General features: G+C 37.0%; 1 protein-coding gene across 1 annotated transcript in view; it reads left to right on the top strand.

Moving 5' to 3' along the window:
- The window catches only part of LOC128221076 (intermembrane lipid transfer protein VPS13A-like), a 115,777-nt gene that overhangs the window by 89,986 nt on the left and 13,045 nt on the right, over positions 1-12,746 (top strand). Inside the window, exons 62-71 of the mRNA XM_052929518.1 lie at positions 673-804; positions 1,214-1,347; positions 4,191-4,320; positions 4,695-4,817; positions 8,493-8,605; positions 9,013-9,166; positions 9,446-9,580; positions 10,015-10,096; positions 10,971-11,040; positions 11,518-11,626. Coding sequence (XP_052785478.1) covers positions 673-804; positions 1,214-1,347; positions 4,191-4,320; positions 4,695-4,817; positions 8,493-8,605; positions 9,013-9,166; positions 9,446-9,580; positions 10,015-10,096; positions 10,971-11,040; positions 11,518-11,626 — 1,182 coding nt within the window. The remainder of the gene's footprint in view (positions 1-672; positions 805-1,213; positions 1,348-4,190; positions 4,321-4,694; positions 4,818-8,492; positions 8,606-9,012; positions 9,167-9,445; positions 9,581-10,014; positions 10,097-10,970; positions 11,041-11,517; positions 11,627-12,746) is intronic.

Genomic DNA, 12,746 nt, shown 5'->3' with positions numbered 1-12,746 from the left:
TTGTATCATCTGGTGTCTAGTCCCTTTCTAGACCATTTCTTTGACAGCACACTTGCTGATGCCACTATTATAAACCTGTAACCTAGCCAACCTCTCTTAGGTTACATTTAATTTTCGAATATTTTGTGTGAGAGGGTCTGAAAAATGACAGGCGCATGGCACATCTTTTATAAAAAGTATGGTAAGTGACAGTGCCCAGATTGTTGAAGCTGTTGCAGTTTGTCAAAAGCATAGTTGCTTCAGGTCTGGCTGGGTTTTCATGATGTTATGATTACCCGTAGATGATAGTATGGCATCTTCTTGACCATCTGAAACCAACAGCCTTTAACTTAATAGACAGTAGTTGTCATGAAATTTTGAATAGGGATTTTCAAACTAGTATGTTCGAAGTCTCATATTCAGCTTTTAATTTCAGATGGGCGATTTAAAGGTTGCAATTATGAAATCATCAGAAACAACTGTAATTGTACATTTTCAAGTTCTCATCATTGCAATCCAACGTGTTCAGGTCACAAAAAAAATCTAAAATTAATGTAAACCTTTAGAAAATAAGGATTCTACAGTGCATACTGATGATTTGGCATCAAACTGCAATGTTGAGTAGAATTTACAGAAGGAGTATATATCTGTAAAATGTTCACTATTTAAGCCAATCATGTTTGTTTCTTCCAGTGTGTGCCACTGTGGCCCCTGCAATCAGGCAAGGAGATGAAGATGCAGGCAACCGTGAAAGATTCTGACATCTCAACCAATCATTTCCTCTTTAACAAACCACACTCTTCACTCATGCGATTGGACAATAATGTAAGTATAAACCAATAGGTTCCTCTTTAACAAACTTACCCATCTCTATGTGATTGGACCGTAACGTATATATCAAGCAATCAGACTTTGCGGTCGTTCATATAATTTGGAAGAAGTTGATTAGTAACTTATTTGGAAGTTTTATCAGTTTACTCCAGCCTAATGAGGAATGATTAACTGCTTTAAGAATGATGGAAAGATTCTTATCAATGGGATTAATGTCAGACCTGAAATTATTTATTTAAAATGAACACAGTCAAAAACTCGTATTGGAAGATTCCTCATGCATTTGACACAAAATATGTGAGTTATTTCATATTGATTTTATTTGACTGCTCTTTTATGTTACAAAACTATGTAACACAGAGGAAAGTAACATCAGACAAAACCCAATGTTTTTCTATCACAGTATGGTGGGATAAATGTGGAGGTTCAGGAGACTGAGAGCGCCATGGTAACGACTTTCACCAACTACAAGGACGGTCTGGCAACAGTCAACGTTGTGAATCATACCGACAAGTGTGATATACAGTTCTTTCAAAGGTATGCAGGGCTGAGGTATTACTCTTTTTATGCCCCCAAGGGTGGGCATATCAAAATCGCACCGTCCGTCCGGCCTGCTCAATAACTCGTGTCCAGGCTGTAACTTTCCCTTGTATGGACAGATTTTAAAATAACTTGCCACATATGTTCCACATACCAAGACAACGTGTCGCGTGAAAGACCCATGTCCCTACCTCTAAGTTCAAGTTCCCACTTAGTGTTTATTCACAATGGAGTGCTGCATATAAGGACATAAGAGTATAGGTTGTCGTGTCTGGGCTGTAACTTTCCCTTGTATGGACATATTTTAAAATAACTTGCCACATGTGTTCCACATACCAAGACGACATGTCACGTGCAAGACCCGTGTCCCTACCTCTGAGGTCAAGGTCACACTTAGGTGTTTATTCACAATGGAGTGCTGCATATAAGGACATAGAGTATAGGTTGTCGTGTCCAGGCTGTAACTTTCCCTTGTATGGACAGATTTTAAAATAACTTGCCACATGTGTTCCACAAACCAAGACGACGTGTGGCGTGCAAGACTCGTGTCCCTACCTCAAAGGTCAAGGTCACACATAGTGTTTATTCACAATGGAGTGCTGCATATAAGGACATAGAGTATAGGTTGTCGTGTCCGGGCTGTAACTTTCTCTTGTATGGACAGATTTTAAAATAACTTGCCACATGTGTTCCACAAACCAAGACGACGTGTGGCGTGCAAGACTCGTGTCCCTACCTCAAAGGTCAAGGTCACACATAGTGTTTATTCACAATGGAGTGCTGCATATAAGGACATAGAGTATAGGTTGTCGTGTCCGGGCTGTAACTTTCTCTTGTATGGACAGATTTTAAAATAACTTGCCACATGTGTTCCACAAACAAAGACGACGTGTGGCGTGCAAGACTCGTGTCCCTACCTCAAAGGTCAAGGTCACACTTAGTGTTTATTCACAATGGAGTGCTGCATATAAGGACATAGAGTATTGGTTGTCGTGTCCAGGCTGTAACTTTCCCTTGTACGGACAGATTTTAAAATAAATTGCCACATGTGTTCCACATACCAAGACAACGTGTGGCGTGCAAGACTCATGTCCCTACCTCAAAGTTCAAGGTCACACTTAGTGTTTATTCACAATGGAGTGCTGCATATAAGGACATAGAGTATAGGTTGTCGTGTCAGGGCTGTAACTTTCCCTTGTATGGACAGATTTAAAATAACTTGCCACATGTGTTCCACATACCAAGACGATGTCTCGCGTGCAAGACCGTGTCCCTACCCCTAAGGTCAAGGTCACACTTAGGTGTTTATTCACAATGGAGTGCAGGTGTTTATTCACAATGGAGTGCTGCATATAAGGACATAGAGTATAGGTTGTCGTGTCCGGGCTGTAACTTTCCCTTGTATGGACAGATTTTAAAATAACTTGCCACATGTGTTCCACATGCAAAGACGACGTGTCGCGTGAAAGACCCGTGTCCCTACCTCTCAGGTCAAGGTCACACTTAGGTGTTTATTCACAATGGAATGCTGCATATAAGGACATAGAGTATAGGTTGTCATGTCAGGGCTGTAACTTTCTCTTGTATGGACATATTTTAAAGTAACTTGCCACATGTGTTCCACATACCAAGACGACGTGTCACGTGCAAGACCCGTGTCCCTTCCTTTAGGGTCAAGGTGTTTATTCACAATGGAATGCTGCATATAAGGATATAGAGTATAGGTTGTCATGTCCGGCATGTAACTTTCTCTTGTATGGACAGATTTTAAAATAACTTGCCACATGTGTTTGACATACCAAGACGACGTGTCGCATGCAAGACCCGTGTCCTTACCTCTAAGGTCAAGGTCACACTTAGGTGTTTATTCACAATGGAATGCTGCATATAAGGACAAAGAGTATAGGTTGTCGTGTCCGGGCTGTAACTTTTTCTTGTATGGACATATTTTAAAATAACTTGCCACATGTGTTTGACATACCAAGACGACGTGTCGTGTGCAAGACCCATGTCCCTACCTCTAAGGTGAAAGATACACTGAGTGTTTATTCACAATGGAATGCTGAATAAAAGGACATAAGAGTGTAGGTTGTCAAATATGTGTGGTATTTTTTATGTTCATAGGCAATTTAAAATAAGTTGCCATATGTAGTTGACACGTAAAGGCAAGATCAACTTTTCATGTACTGACCTTGTTCATAGGTCAATGTCACATGTGGGGGCATTCGTCACATACTGTGACAGCTCTTGTTTTGTGTGTTTTGCGCTTGTTATTTGTGACCTTGACCTTACTTGGTTTGCAAGGCTGTCAACATTGTGAACTTTACCTACAAGTTTGATAAATGGTACATTCAAAAATACAGTGGGCTTAGGTATTTCTTTTGTATATGTGTGTTTTACGCATGTTATTTACCTTGACCTTACCTAATTTGGGATGCCGCAACCATTGAGAGCCATACCTTCAAGTGTGATTCTATAGCCTTGGTGTCATCAGTGTCATTGTTCAAAAGCTTGAACCTTGGCCATAACTCAAAAACCATTAGAGAAATTCTTATAAAACCTGGTGCATATGTCACCAGAGACAACACACTTCATAAGCAAGGTCCATTACTCTGGCCTAAGTAATTATCAAGTTATGCACCTTGTTAGAACAGTAGAAAAGTTGACTGTTAACTTGGGCACCCTTGTAGATGCTTGGTTTTTACCAGCACATTGTTTTTGATTTTTAGTTTCTGATGTTAATGTTTGTGTTCATGTTCATTAACAAATTTGTCAGAAAGAACCTAATGTTTGCACTGCTTGATAACTACGTAGATTTAATAATAAATTTATCATTGCAGTTCAGTGAAGAATATACAAATTATGGCCGCTGGCATGGCTGGGTTCTATACCTGGGAGGATGCTATAGGCAAAAGAGAGCTGGTCTGGAGTTGTGGGGAGAAGAAAGACGTGAAAAATGACCTCTCACAGGTAAGACAAAATGTATACAGTTCATTAAAGAATGTTAAAGCTATTGCTGATTGTATGGCTGGATTTTATACACGGAAGGATGCTGTGTGCAAGACACATTTGGAGTTGTGGTGAAACAATTAACATAAATAATTGACCTCTCACAGGATAGACAGTGCAGAATGTATCACAGGTTACTGGCAAGTTACTTCACACCTCTACAAATGAGGTGTGGCTTAAGAATACAGTGTTATGTTATCAATCCTTCCAAATATAATTGTTCAACTTTGATTCATAATCTACTATTTTATATTCACTGTCGTATATGGTATCATAAAACTTCTCATTATAAAGAAACTACTACTAATTGCTCTGTATTTTTCTTCATCCTGTAGGATGGTATAGGGGAGTTTTTCTACAACTCTGACGTGAAGGTGTACTGGGTCTCCTTCCTGTCCGGGATGCAGAGGGTGCTTCTCTTCACTCATGACCTGGCCCTGGCTACAATTGCGCAGGAGGTAAGAGACAATGATGTTTTATTGATCCCTGATCAAAACTCAGGGTAGAGTTATTGAAGCTGCTGGTTTTTCCTTCCATTTGTCTGTACAGCTGTCAGTATGTCCCATTCTGCTTCACTGGGCTGATCTCACTGTCAACTGACTTGAGTTAAAAAAAATGCATGGAAAGCTTTCACAATTGTTTCAGGTTTATACATGCTGTATATCAGGTGCTTGTAATATGACCAGACTAGCAGGTGGGCCTTTGTTAACAATTCTGCATTTAAGTTTTTATTCCATGTCATAAAGTTTTTATCCAATTGTTATGAAACTTTGTCAGAGTACTTGTCTACATGTTTTCTTGAACATTTGTAAATATGGGTCACCTCAGGTCAAAAACTAGGTCACTAGGTCAAAACTTTGGAAATATTTTTCCCCATGTCATAAATTCGGATGTTTTAATCAAATCTTCATACAACTTGTTTGGAAAATTTGTCTGCATTGTATCTTAGGCTGTTGTGAATATGAGTCACCTTAGGTAAAAAACTAAGTCATACATGTGATAATTTCTTGGGTCGATTCCGGGACACTCGTCGTTATGTCAACGCACACTAGGGGGGTCCGGGGGCATGCCCCCCCCGGAATTTTTTTCAAATGGGGAATGTCTGTGGTGCATTCTAGAGCATATCTGGGACTATTTTAGTCGTTTTTAACGTCGGGAAAATGTACCTGTTTTGACTGCCAAGACGTATTTTTTACTTGACATGGTTGTGTTTTTTCTGCTTTTTCTTGAAAAAATAAAACCACCAGGCTTTAAATGAAGTGCTAACCAGGAGGATATGCAGTCAACTTTCGGTTTCATCAAAACAGGAAATAAACAACTATACGGGCACCTGTTTTCCCGCGCTTTTGAGAACATGCGTTATAAAATATTTATTTTTTCATCACATTTAAAACGTTTGCAATTTATGACACACAATATTTTCCAGACGATAAAAAAGATTTTCCAGTCGATGAGCTTTTTTCCGTTTGGAGATGTATATAATTCATTCGGAGCTCCTCGGCCATTTTTTCAAAAACAACCTCGGATGTATATGGACGGTTTAGGTACTTAAAAAGTGGTACGTTTAAGTCCGCTGCAAATAGATCGCGTAGTAATCTTATTTAGTAGTTAAAATTTATGACTTAACTCTTGGGAATCGTAATTATGTTTGCAATAATACACTTCACTGGCGATCAATTTAAACTGAGAGCAATGAATACAACTCTTAAACACTACATTTAATTAATGCTTTTATTCAAAAAAATACGGACTACTTCAACAGATGTACCGGCATACATCCGAGGTTGTTTTTGAAAAAATGGCCGAGGAGTTCCGAATGGCATATAATTTTGATAGAGACATGTCAACAATCGGCTGTATAAAGCGATCACGTGACTTACCATGGTCACGTGATTAAAGCATTCTATATAACCACCTGTAAACCCCATATCGTCAGTTTTATTTCGGCGTAAAAATACACACGATAGTTCGGAAAAAAATGTCAAAACACTAAAATTCATTATGGACGCGTAAGTTGTTTAAAGTTGTTTAAAGTATAACGATGTATCGACTTTGAAATTTGAAAGGAATATGGGATGTTTTCCGTGTTTTAATTTTGTTTTTTTACTCATTTTGTCACTTTCTTTGAACTTACCTTCATGCTCGTTTGTCGGTAAAATGTGTGAAAAATATCAATTCATCAATTTAAAGCTATCACTCATAAGACCAAACAAATCCATATGAAAACAATGAATTTGTATACAAGAACCCTCCCCCACTCGTTAAGCACAACAATAGGCCGATAGATCAATTATCGGGTGATTGACGATGACCTCGACGACACACGTACCAATTAACGGATTAGTGTCAACATGTCCTGTGTTTTACGACCAGTGTCCCGGACAGGCAAAATAGCTGACTTACATTGGTAAAATAGGATAATCGATTCCGATTCCGAGATTTTTTTTTTCGTTTTTTTTTTTTATGACTTTCCGGGACAAACATGCACCCTTCCGTGACTCCGTGACAGAGATACGATTTCCGGGACAATCCCGGACGTCCGGGACGTTATCACATGTATGACTAAGTCATTAGGTATAATGTTTGGAAACATGTTACCCTGTTCTAGATCTTAGATGTTAAAGTGTGTCATCTGTGGTCAAGAACCAGGTCTCTGGGACTTATCTTTTAGGAAATGTTGATTTATTTATAACTTGTTTATTTTCCTAAATGGAATAGTTTCTGTTGATCTTCATGCAATTTGATCAGGGTATTTGTATGAACATATCTCTGAAAGGTATAAATATGGGTCTTCTTGGTTAAAAAAATAGATAACTAACTCAAATCTTGTGTTTGCAAAACTGCATCGTCAAATATCCGGCTTTAATGAGGCGTTACTGCATTGGTGTCTTTTGTAGCTTCAAGTAAATGTGTCATGGGGCATTGCAATAAAAAATGAAGAATACCTGCAGCTGTGAATCTTGCATGAATCACATTTATTGCAGGTATGTGTCTGGTCAATGAGTAAGGGAGGAGGGTGGGGCTAGTTCAATGAGGGAGTTATATGTTTGTATGTTTGTGTCTTGTTTGCATGGCATACATGTATATACAGCTGGTGTGGTTTGTTTAGCTTCCTGTTTTTATGTTTAGTTTATTAATCAACTCATGCCTTTTTTATAATATAAAATAATGCTGAAGTTGTATTGTCTTACATTGTAATGGAAAATTTATGTCTTAAATAAGAAATTTGGGTGTGTTTTTTTAAGTTGTCATTGGGTACCTGAAATTATTGCAATTGTAAAACTTTGCCTTATTTATATTTCAGCTGTTTAAAAAGTCACAGGTTACGTTTTTAGGGTGGCTTATTTAACTTTGCTGTGCATAGGATATTTTGTCTTTAATTCACTTTGATCTAAATAGTTCACATAGTGTAGTTATTGATTATAGTTTTCGTATCTATAAATATATAGTCTATAACTCATAATGATCAGCTTTTAGCTACTTTTTCAGTACATTTCACTTTATACTCTGCAGACTAGACTACTAGTATTGTTGTTAGCTACAAGTCGGGATTGCTAATTTAAGAAATCAACAGTCATTGAATTTAGTAAAAAAGTTGAGATATGTAATTTCAGTCTAACACAGTCATTTATATTAAAAGTTGCACTAAAGTTGTACATCGCTGTCTGAGTTCGAATGTTGTAACAAACCTGGCTGTGTAAAGGTTAACTATTAACAAGTCCAGTAAAGATATTCACAGTGCGGCTGTTCCAGGTTTCAAGTTGGGTTCCATATGACCACTGAACTCTTTGTGTCATTGAGTGAGCTTTAACTGATTCAAGAAGCCGTTACTTCAAATGGTGAAATATTAACATCGCTAAGCTACCTTGTAGTGGCACATGAGTTTTTGTTTGTATTTCCCACCACTAAACAATTAGACACCTCCTCGTCTGATCATTAAGACTTACAATGCATTACAAAGAGACTAATTTTTTCCTTTCTTACGTTTTCATTCAAAGAATTTTCTCTTCCTTCATTCCACTCCATTTTTCTCTTGGAAATGGTAGCTGTCAATATTCAAACTTCTCAGTTCTTTTTGTCATTTGTATGTCAACCTGTCTTACATATTTGTCATGATTGTGTTATTTCCCCAGGCGGGTGAGTTGGAGCGGTTGGAGCAAGAAATAACAGTGAGCCTACAAGATATGGGAATGTCACTGGTGAACAACTATACACAGAAGGAGGTTGCCTTCCTCGGGTTAACCAGGTAACAAGCTTTTATGTTCGAACATATTGAGCTTGGATTGATATTTTTTTTATATGCCTATAAACATTGGACATTTAAACTAACACGGACCAGACATTTCATGCCCTGGCAATGGATATAAGGAATTTTGTTATAACTCAGCACTGGATTTTTTTTTTAAAAAATGGCATGAACCCATGAATTCACCTCGGAATCAAAACCTAGCCCCAGAACAAGCATACCTAAAATGTGTCATGCCATTGCAAATGATTAAAGGAATTTTGTTAAATTTCAGCTTCAAAATTATATTGAAAGAAAAGCATTATAGGCAACATAAATGTTCTCTTTGAAAACCTATTGCCCTGGAATAAGCATACCAGAAAAGTATCATGCCCTGGTTATAGATATGGAAAAATGTTATACTTCAGCTCTGGTTTCATTTGGGAAGAGAAAAGAAAAAGGCGACACAAAGCATTCACTTTAAAATCAAACCTGGCCTTGGAGCAAGCATATCAGAAGTTTGACCTTGAAAAAGTCAGTGGAAGAACGCCACCGGAAAAAATCAACATTGACAAGATGGAGGTCTTGTTTCGTTTATTTTATTTTGAGCTTATATTTAAAATTCAACTTTATTTTTCAATATTGTCATAAAACAATATTGTACGCGCAAATATTAGGTTTGATAAAATAATGTTCTGTAGCTAATTGTAGAAAACCGGTTAAGTTTTTAGGATAGTCAAAGATATCTAAAAGGTTGTCCGGTTTACTTCTCATCTTGGCGACCCGGGTTGGATTCCTTTCATAAATCCTCTGCAAAAGACTATGGGAAAATATTTGCAAATATTGTGTTGCTGTTTTCAGGTGAATTTCAATGAGATGATGATGTTCAAACCAAATAAGAGACAGATACGGAGAAGTTTCCAGGATGGGATCTGGATCCAGTATAAGACTTCCCCTCATCAGGTCCAGTTCCACGCAAAAATCAACAGGGTTCAGGTAAGGTATAACGTTTATCTAGTATTGTTTATCTAGTATTGTCAAACACGGTAGATTGTGACTGAGGTCACCAATAATAGATTCGAGAATCTCACAAACAATTACTTCTCTGTGTTTTTATTCTCTAAATGTAGAAAAATATGGTTAAAACAAAGTATAAATTACTTTATATTGAGTTAAAAACATCAAGGTTATACATAAAAGATCACTACTTGATAAATTAAAAACAGCACAAAACTTTGCATTTTTTTTAGTGTTAACATTTAAGTGAAGATTGGTATTATTCTATACCTCTTAAATTTTAGCAATTTCATAAAAACACAAAATTGATTTTTTAACAAAGAAACAGAAACTAGCTTTTTTACTTTTCAAAACTTAAAACTCAGTATTTCTGCATCATCCTTTACAGTGCCCCATTTTATGTTCTATTACAGCTAGACAACCAGGTAGCTGGTGCTGTGTTCCCTACCGTGCTGTCACCTATGCCTCCACCAAAATCTGTGGCTGCTGAAAGTGGTGAGTTTACCACACAAATATCATGTTTTGTCGCTGGCGATGCATGGCTTACACTTAGGGATTACTTTGTCAAGATTCATTGTCTTTATTGTCACACTATTGTTTCTGATCAGATACTTTTGGACACCATGGTGTAGTCTTCGAACTTGGTATGTACGGTAGATAAATGACACCTTTTGATTTTTGGGTCAAGGTCATGGTGACCTTTTCTTGAGATTTGATGGGTGTTTCAAATCCATAACTTTTGAATGTCTTTGTGAAAAGTCTTCAAACTCATTATGCCCATTGGTCATGGTCAATAGCATGGCATGACTGGAATAATATGGGTGGTGCCCACAGGTGACTCATTCTATTCATGGAATCCTATAGTGAACTGATAGTGAACAAGAAGTGCACTTACTGTCAAGTTTGGTCTTAACGGTACTGTAGTTAGCTTAAATGTCCATTCAATGAAAAAGTGTTGAGGTTTTACGTTAGCCTTGATGCCATCAGCAATAACATTGGCTAACTAGTGGCATTTTGTGAAAACTTTTATTATCATCATTATTTGGAAACCTTTAAAAAATATTTCCATCAAATTTGGTACAAATGTTCAAAATAACTATGTAAAGTGAGTCCCATCACTGTCAACAAACCAGGAGTTGGGTGTACCAAGTGATATTGTTTGTTCTTTATCAGTATAACAATATATATTCATACAAAAGCTATAGCTTTAAGAAAATGTAGATTAAGCTTTAGCTACATTTGATCTTTGTTTCAATTATTTTGTCTTTTAGTAATACATACTTGTTGAGTGAGTTGGCCTTACTTTGATCATTTGTTCATCTTTTCCTTAATTAATGCTAATATTGATTAATGATACATGACTTTTCAGTGCCCAAGCCATTCACGGAAGTGAGCATGATGCTACGAAAACATGAACACACAAACATCTCCCAGATGAAGTAAGTCACACTTCTGTTTAGGTATCTGGAGCCATTGGCAATAATGTTAAATGTTGTGCCTAGTGAACCCATGTCACTTTGGTAGCATTTGAAACAGTATTGCATACTCTGTACATTTATGTAAAATTAATGTCCGAATAAAACATAATTATAAAAGTTCAATGCACTTTGTGTTTTATTTCAACATAAATCAGACAAGGAACTGCTTATATTTAAAATTTCCTTTGAGAAAGAGCTTGTTTCCAATTTTGTTTTTTGTTATAAATTTGATAAAAAAAAAATACTATGGGGTATATGAGGCATACGAAATTTACATCATTGTCTATCATATATCTTTATACACTTAGTATTCGAAAGTGTTGAAAGTTCTAAGGGTCCCTGTTTCTGGTAGTGCTTAACAGCTTATCGACCTCTGTTTAATTTCTTCCTGTATGTGTATTTGGTTTTACTGTTGATTTTGTTGATGTTCTCCTCTAGGTACTTCAAGGTGCTGATCCAGGAGATGCAGCTCAAGGTGGACCAGGGTTTCCTCAACAACATCATAGACCTGTTCTCCTCCGACCAGGATATCACCAGTGAACAAGAGGTGACTCCCATTCTTACATGTGAACCTCTGGCAATGTCAGACAGGTAGATTTGGGTCTCCAAGTCGGTAGATTGGGTTCAAAAGCTGTAGAATTTCTAAATCCCTTTCATTTTCAGTCAAAAACAATGGTGGATACAATGTAAACAAAAACTTGATGGTTGTTACTATTATTAGATTTTCGGAAAATACGCATCAAATGCGTCTTGGTTCAGGGTCATGTTAAATATCAGTGTTTTGGTTGTGAAACAGAAGGAATATGACTGCTGGCTGGTGAAATCTCAAGTTTATATTTAGTAGAGCTGTTGATAATTCAATCAGACTGCTAAACAGGTCTAGTGCAGGGTGGAGATGCATGAGCAGAGGAATGCAAAATTGTGTATTTTCATTTTCGCGCAAAAATGTGGTAAAATCTTATATTCAAGATAATTAATAAAACTATGGGAATGTTATTTCTATCCAGAAATGTTTTGATCAAAGCATTAAAAGATATGTTTTTAAGATTAACCAAGAATATTGATTAGTAGGATGCCGTTCTTTAAATAGTGCCGTAACTTTGCGACGATCTCGCCCAAGGTGTCAAGAAACATGACAGGTTGTATATTGCACCATTTCCTTAAAGTGACAGATAATGGGGTATTAAAGCATGGTTGAATTTTGAGGGTTTTCAAATGGAATTGTAAGGCCAAAAATTGTTTAGATTAATTTTTTTAAGAGGGGTAGTTTTTGTGGGGTGAGCGGTAGAGCGGTAGGGAGGTCTCAAAAGCAGTAGAGTTCACATGTCTGCTCCCATGTTTATACTTAACTACCGGTATACAAGTAGTCACTTAGTGTAACTTGTCAATAATACATGTAGCTTAGCTAAGCTTATATATTGTACCTTAACTAGCAGTGGACCGGAGTTTTTACCAGCTTAGCTATAAGTTGACCTGGGTTTTAATTTTAAGCACAGTGGCTTAGCAAACATTTGACCAGAACTTACAGAAGCTGAACAAATTTAAAAGGTTCAATAGAAGCTTAGCTTATGGTTGCCAAAGGTTTATTGTAGCTTAGCTCAAAGTTCACCAGGTTTATAGGAAATTAAGTGAAAGTTCACCAGTTTTTTCAGTTGCATGGCGTATAG

The sequence above is a fragment of the Mya arenaria genome, chromosome 16, assembly GCF_026914265.1.
Source record: "Mya arenaria isolate MELC-2E11 chromosome 16, ASM2691426v1".
Lineage (NCBI taxonomy): Eukaryota > Metazoa > Mollusca > Bivalvia > Myida > Myidae > Mya > Mya arenaria.
This window is presented reverse-complemented; position numbering and strand designations above follow the sequence as displayed.